This window comes from Coregonus clupeaformis, unplaced genomic scaffold (genome assembly GCF_020615455.1).
Source record: "Coregonus clupeaformis isolate EN_2021a unplaced genomic scaffold, ASM2061545v1 scaf4098, whole genome shotgun sequence".
NCBI classification, from domain to species: domain Eukaryota; kingdom Metazoa; phylum Chordata; class Actinopteri; order Salmoniformes; family Salmonidae; genus Coregonus; species Coregonus clupeaformis.
This window is the reverse complement of record NW_025537552.1, coordinates 1-7,338: the sequence shown is the minus strand read 5'-3', so window position 1 is coordinate 7,338 and position 7,338 is coordinate 1. Positions and strand designations below refer to the sequence as shown.

Genomic DNA, 7,338 nt, shown 5'->3' with positions numbered 1-7,338 from the left:
CGCAGGTAGCATTATGCCATTAATACAGCCCTTCCTTTGTTAATAGCGTTGTTGCTCTACTTGTGCTATCAGATATTGTGCATATTCATTACCCCTGTTATCTGTCCATTACAGGACCACTATCATTCCACTACCTTTCCATGTCCATTTCATCCGTGTGTGTCAATAAAGTATCCTTGAATGTAACTCTGAGGTTGCCTTATTCCCCTCTTACCGGGGGAGGTGAAAGCGCAACCTGGTCTCAGAACATTTCGTATTATTCTGTATGTACAAAGCTGTGATCAAGGCAAAGGGTGGCTACTTTGAAGAATCTCAAATCTGAAATATATTTTGATATGTGTAACACGTTTTTGGTTACTACATGATGCCATATGTGTTATTTAATAGTTTTGATGTCTTAACTATTATTCTACAATGTAGAAAATACACAAGACACAGAGGAGGAGAAACTATCCAACACCCTGGGAGAGAGAACGAGTGACCTCAGTCGAACTCACAGCCAGGAAGATGGGTTAGATACAGGAGAGGAGGAGGTTACCCCGGATGCCATCACCCCTGCTCCTGTGAACAAGGAATGAGAGGGGGAAGCCTTCTAATCAGGCCAACGGGCAGGCGGAGCGAGAGGTCATAGTGATAGTGATTCACACCCTAAGAGAGACAGACAACCCATACAACCTCTTGGCTGAGATTAACCACACAGAGGTAGAGGCAGAGGGCCTTCAGGGCAAGCCAGTCAGCCTGCCTGCTCTGATCCTCAAGTCAATTGTATTTAAATTCATATTCATTAAAGATTTTTTGTCAAGACTTGAAAAGTGCCATTTATTTCAAATGATAATTATTCAGTGTCTGCAACCCTCAAGAACCAGGGTGAGTCTGGGTCCCCCTTTAACTGGGCAAACACAACTTGTATATTGTCATAGACTAGGCCGAAACGTTAATCTTTTAACCTTGCTTAAATAAAACAATGCATTTTTAATAGTGAGCAAGAGTTTTCTATGATGATTAAAGTTTTTTTGTCGCGCCCTCCACTTTTTTGTCAAATAATACATCTAAAAAAATGTAATAAGTTAATTATTAAAAGCATTAAAATTGGGATTGGGATGTTTCCCACCTATTTATACAACCTACTCCACAAAGTTTAGAGAAATGTTCTGAAATTAATTAAGAATTAAACAGAAGAAAATCAGAATTGAAGGCAACTATAATGCAAAGAATTTAATGGTATATGGTTCAATCCTGTTTCTGGTCTAATGAATAATTAATATTGTTCCTCCTCTTCCTTGTGGCAAGCGCAGCAGCACACTGCCCTCCAAAGCCTGCAAAAAAACGCTGGACTGCCCTTTCCTCGCCCCTGCATGGAACATCCAGGGTCACGTCCTTGGTGACGTGTGGGGTGACGTCCAGGGTGACCACAGCAACATCCTCTGGAAAGGGACAAAAGCGGGACAGAATGTAAATAAATGCAAACCATAGGTTCTAAACACTGGCCAGTTGAATGGGATCTTTTATTTCAGCTCATGAAACACGGGACCAACACTTTACATGTTATCATGATGAACGGCACCTGTCAGAGTGCTTTCTATTAGTCTTACTCACCTGCTTGGATGTCAGATGGCAGAGTGGCGTAGACGGCCACCATGAGAGGCTTTTCTTCAGGTGTGACGTCCACAACCTCCAAGAGTGAAGAAGCAGGGTATGCATCTGTGTTTGGGGTGATGTCCACAAGCTCCAGGTGGGAAGAAGCCGGGTCTGTCTCTGTATTAGGGGTGGTTTCCACAACCTCCTGAGAGGTAGAAGCCGGGTCTAACTCTGTGTTAGGGGTGATGACCACAAACTTCAGGTGGGTAGAAGCCTTCTCAGCCTCTGTGTTAGGGGTGATGTCCACAAGCTCCTTGTGGGAAGAAGCCAGGTGTGCCTCTTTGTTAGGGGTGATGTCCACAACCTCCAGGTGGGAAGAAGCAAGGTGTGCCACTTTGTTAGGGGTGATGTCCACAACCTCCAGGTGAGAAGAAGCAGGGTCTGCCTCTGTGTTAGGGGTGATGTCCACAACCTCCAGGTGGAAAGATGCTGGGTCTGCCTCTGAGTTATGGGTGATGTCAACAACCATACGGTGGAAAGAAGCAGGGTCTGACTCTGTGTTAGGGGTGATGTCCACAAACTTCAGGTGGGTAGAAGCCGTCTCAGCCTCTGTGTTAGGGGTGACGTTAACAACCTCCAAGTGGGAAGAAGCCAGGTGTGCCTCTTTGTTAGGGTTGATGACCGCAATCTTTAGGTGGGAAGAAGCCGGGTCTGCCACTTTGTTAGGGGTGATGTCCACAACCTCCAGGTGAGAAGAAGCCGGGTCTGCCTCTGTGTTAGGGGTGATGTCCACAACCTCCAGGTGGAAAGATGCTGGGTCTGCCTCTGAGTTATGGGTGATGTCAACAACCATACGGTGGAAAGAAGCAGGGTCTGACTCTGTGTTAGGGGTGATGTCCACAAACTTCAGGTGGGTAGAAGCCGTCTCAGCCTCTGTGTTAGGGGTGACGTTCACAACCTCCAAGTGGGAAGAAGCCAGGTGTGCCTCTTTGTTAGGGTTGATGACCGCAATCTCTAGGTGGGAAGAAGCCGGGTCTGCCTCTGTGTTTGGGGTGATGTCCACAAGCTCCTGATGGGAAGAAGCCAGGTGTGCCTCTGTGTTAGGGGTGATGTCCTCAACTTCCAGGTGGTAAGATACCGGGTCTGCCTCTGTGCTACGGGTTTTGTCAGCAACCTCCAGGTGGGAAGAAGCCAGGTGTGCCTCTGTGTTAGGGGTGATGTCCAAAACCACTATGTGGGAAGAAGCCGGGTCTTCCTCTCTGCTACGGGTGATGTCAACAACATCTAGGTGGGGAGAAGCTGGGTCAAACTCTGTGTTAGGGGTGAATCCCTCAACCTCCAGGTGGGCAGAAGCTGGGTCTTTCTCTGTGTTAGGGGTGATGTCCACAACCTCCGGGTGGGAAGAAGCTGGGTCTGCCTCTGTGTTATGGGGGATTTCCACAACCTCCAGGTGGGAAGAAGCCTGGTCTGCATCTGTGTTAGGGGTGACAATTAAAATCCTGATTGGCTCTACTACTACAAGGCACCAGGATGTCATGACAAAAGGCATCTGTCAGAGTGCTTTCTATGAGTGCTACTCACCTGCTTGGATATCAGCTGGTAGTGTGTCGGAGAAGGCCACCACTACGACAGGGGGAACTCGCAGGGTGTCTGCAGTAGGCTGGAAGTAGCTTTTCACCTCGTCCGCCACAAAGGCACAGACAGAGCTCATAAAAAAGGGGGTCTTGAGGTCATCCAGGGAGAAGGACTGGCTGATTCTCCCGAGGATCGACCTCACAGAGTCAAAAGCAGCAGCCCGGGAGAAAGGGGTGTGAGGAGAAGAGGCCTTCAACGTGTTGGAGAGCTTCTCCCCTACGGCCACCACCATACTCACAGCCATCCCGCTTAGGAGGATGGGGTGATCTGAATGGCCTTCCTCTGGCTGAAGCCACAGGGCCAGGAGGATCCTGGGCACCAGCTCCACCACCACCTGGGATGGGCTGAGCAGGTTGCTACAGGGCTTATTGGACAGCTTGTCCAGAATGCTCCTCACAGCTCTCTCCACGATGATGTGGACCTTGGGGTCGCTGAAATCAACAAAAAGCAGCAGAGAAAGCTAAACGATGTGCAATGTTCACACAGAGAACACTGCCTAGTTATTTTCTGCATAGCTCCAGATGTGTAGATGAATGGAGCAAGCTGTATGCAGGGCAGTACATGGAACTCACATGTCAGCGCCCAGCTGGAGAGGTGGTGTGCATAGAGCGGCGGAGCTTGCAGACAGCCTTGTGCTCCATGTCAATCATTTTTAGGCAGGTGTTTACTTCCCAGGTTTGGTCCCTGGTTTGGTCCATCGCGGTTTGGTCCATCGCGTGTTATGTGTATTTATGTACCCTTTTATTGTTCTCTTTTGCCTGACCTTCAACTAGCAAGGTATGTTGTCCGTGGCGCCGTAATTTGTCAATATAAAACTGTGGTAAAGTTACACAAAGTGCTGTTACGCAACTACAGGTTTTGTTACAATGTGGACAATATAAAGATGTATGTTAACAACTTTCACCGAGCTCGCTAATTAGGGTACATATTGTAACTCGGGAGTATTTGGGGCAGTGTTTGAGTGAGTTTCTATGTGCTCACGCAGGTGCCCGAGAGCTGTGGCTGCACCAAGGGCTAACCTATTGTGTGTTGTCTCGTGGTGTGCAGTTATGTCTTTTATTTTGTCAGAATTATGTTGTATATCATTTTACTTGTATTGTATAGTCTGTTGTTAGGCACTGAATGTGTGCATGCAGCACCTGTTCTCTTTTGCCTGACCTTCAACTAGCAAGGTGCCCGAGAGCTGTGGCTGCACCAAGAGCTAACATATTGTGTGTTGTCTCTTCGTGTGCAGGTCGAATAAAAATTATCCAACCATCAGAATTCCAGTTGTGGCAGTGTCCTAATTACGTGACCTGCCGACTGGTCAGCTCAAGCCGACCGCCGGAGCTGTGCATGTGGATGAGGTGCACGACATGCGCATGTGAATTTGTTGATGGCTTACTGTAAGTAAGGGACTATATACTGTAAACAGTGAAAGTGAATGTAGCATATTCATTAGATACAGGTATTCGTGTTTATTTGTATGTTTTGGATGAATTTGTTTATTGCATTTATTTTTTTGGGTATTTGAATGCACTAAATTACATTGTATTTTAGTGCTCTGTTGAGCCATGGAAGATTCTCAAATCCATAAGACGTGTTATGCTAGGGATTTTAGTGTGGGTAGAGGGAGGGGTTTCCTTCCATTTACACCAATTGTACAGTCAGCTCCTGGGAGTAGAGCGTTTGCTAGTCCTGAGTTTGCAAGCACTGGGAGGGGTAGGCTGTTTGTTCCACCTGACCAGGGTATCAAATCAAATCAAATCAAATGTTATTGGTCACATGCGCCGAATACAACAGGTGCAGACATCACAGTGAAATGCTTACTTACAGCCCTTAGCCAACAGTGCATTTATTTTAACAAAAAAAGTAAGAATAAAACAACAACAAAAAAAGTGTTGAGGAAAAAAAAGAGCAGAAGTAAAATAAAGTGACAGTAGGGAGGCTATAAATACATGGTGGTACCGTTGCAGAGTCACCCGGTTTATAAAAGGGAACGTGTGTGTGTCAGCCTTAGCATTATGTGGTGGTGCCTGGTTATTTATGTTGTGTTTAGCTTGAGGTTTGGCCACTCCTCCAGCTGCTGTTACATGTGTCACGCACGGCGCTCTTCCTGTCGTGTCGTTGCTGGTATGTTGTAGTAACGTTCCGCATACGTTATTTATGTCAAGGTCAATGTCAAGGTTGATCTGTGTGCTGAGGAGATGGGGAACAACGTGCAACCTGCTGCTGCTCTCCTGGGGGACATCAATACTATTGTCAAGCAGGTACACAACACAGTCCTGGGGGACATCAATACTATTGTCAAGCAGGTAACACAACACAGTCCTGGGGGACATCAATACTATTGTCAAGCAGGTAACACAACTCAGTCTTGGGGGACATCAATACTATTGTCAAGCAGGTAACACAACTCAGTCCTGGGGGAAATCAGTGCTATTGTCAAGCAGGTAACACAACACAGGCATCTAATATCTGCCCTATATCTGCATATTATTTTTTAAAGAAACAAGCATTGATTGTCCTGCAGCACAGCAATGTGAGTTATTATAGATTATAATGAATGGACATTTATGTAAGGGTTGATAGGGAAAATGATGTCTGACATTTCTAAGAGTACAAACTTCAGAAGCCTTTTTGAACCTCAAATACACTACACGTTTTAAATGTCCTGCATTGCAGGAAAGTTCTCCTGCAACAAGGTGATCAAATTAAGATCCTACATCTGTACTTGATTCAGTTTGTTTAGTTTCTACTCCTCATCTTTACGTTCAGCTCCTGGAGTACGTTCATAAAGATGGCTGGAGGTATCCAGCTGATACAGAATGGTGGACCACGTTGAAAGAGAAGATGGTTGCTATGACAAAGGTGACAAAGGAGTATTGGTGTGTCCGTCTGTGACCTGTGATCTGTGACCTAAGCAAGTTAGATTCTGCCTGTGTGTCTGTATTACTGACTCTTTGTTATCTGTGAAATAACTTGACTTAAATCCAACAGGTAGAATACATTATGGTACAGATGTAGTATTGCACTTAAATCCAACAGGTAGAATACATTATGGTACAGATGTAGTATTGCTCTTAAATCCAACAGGTAGAAGACATTATGGTACAGATGTAGTATTGCTCTTAAATCCAACAGGTAGAAGACATTATGGTACAGATGTATTCTGAGTCTTGTCATAGGCATGTATGATCCCGTCCGGTCAGGTCCAACAACTTTGCTGTTTGGGTACCTACCACCTCTGATTTGATTGTGTTTCTCTCTCCAGGCGTTAGCTCTACAGTCGAACTACTACCAAGTGTTCCACCACATCTCCCAGCTGCTGCCCCACGACTGTGTCATCGTGAGTGAGGGGGCCAACACCATGGACATCGGGCGCACCATGTTGAACAACTACCTTCCTCGACACAGGCAAGGCATGCCGCCTCACACAGAGATCAAAGGTCAAATCCGCCAAGTATCCTGTGCCTTTGCCCTGAAGACAAGTAGGAATGAGTTGGGATCTGTTGATAGTTCTGCCTGAGAAGACTTCTCAATGGAGTGCTGCCTGACAGGCTGGCTGGATGACTTCTCAATGTAGTGCTGCCTGACACGCTGACTGGATGACTTCTCAATGTAGTGCTGCCTGACAGGCTGACTAAATTACTTCTCAATGTGGTGCTGCCTGACAGGCTGACTAGATGGCCTAGTTACAATATGTAGCCTAGTTGCTGTATGTAGCCTAGTTGCTGTATGTAGCCTAGTTGCAGTATGTAGCCTAGTTGCAGTATGTACCCTAGTTGCAGGATGTAGCCTAGTTGCAGGATGTAGCCTAGTTGCAGGATGTAGCCTAGTTGCAGGATGTAGCCTATTAGCAGTTCTTAGCCTAGTTGCAGGATGTAGCCTAGTTGCAGGATATAGCCTAGTTGCTGTATGTAGCCTAGTTGCAGGATGTAGCCTAGTTGCAGGATGTAGCCTAGTTGCAGTACATAGCCTAGTTGCAGGATGTAGCCTGGTTGCAGTACGTAGCCTAGTTGCAGACGTAGCCTAGTTGCAGTACGTAGCCTAGTTGCAGTACGTAGCCTAGTTGCAGTATGTAGCCCAGTTGCAGTATGGAGTCTAGTTGCAGTATGTAGCCTAGTTGCTGTATGCAGCCTAGTT

The 7,338-nt window shown here is 46.3% G+C and overlaps 1 protein-coding gene across 2 annotated transcripts; it reads left to right on the top strand.

The window, feature by feature from the left end:
- The first annotated feature begins 5,223 nt into the window (after window positions 1-5,223).
- LOC121558436 (2-hydroxyacyl-CoA lyase 1-like) lies at window positions 5,224-6,750 on the top strand. Of its 2 annotated transcripts, none has more exons than XM_045220514.1 (3): window positions 5,224-5,462; window positions 5,971-6,063; window positions 6,467-6,750. In XM_045220514.1, exons 1-3 carry the CDS (start codon window positions 5,400-5,402, stop codon window positions 6,719-6,721), a joined length of 411 nt encoding a protein of 136 aa, XP_045076449.1. In that variant the 5' UTR covers window positions 5,224-5,399; the 3' UTR covers window positions 6,722-6,750. The 2 variants fall into 2 exon arrangements, with proteins under 2 accessions (XP_045076449.1, XP_045076448.1); XM_045220513.1 differs by having other exon boundaries at window positions 5,971-6,072.
- The last annotated feature ends 588 nt before the right edge of the window (window positions 6,751-7,338 follow it).

Coding starts and splice junctions, on each gene's coding strand:
- LOC121558436 (XM_045220513.1), top strand. CDS start 5,400: ATGGGGAACAACGTGCAACCTGCTGCTGCTCTCCTGGGGGACATCAAT. Junction 5,463..5,970: donor TCAATACTATTGTCAAGCAG/GTACACAACACA, acceptor CTTTACGTTCAG/CTCCTGGAGTACGTTCATAA. Junction 6,073..6,466: donor CTATGACAAAGGTGACAAAG/GAGTATTGGTGT, acceptor TTCTCTCTCCAG/GCGTTAGCTCTACAGTCGAA.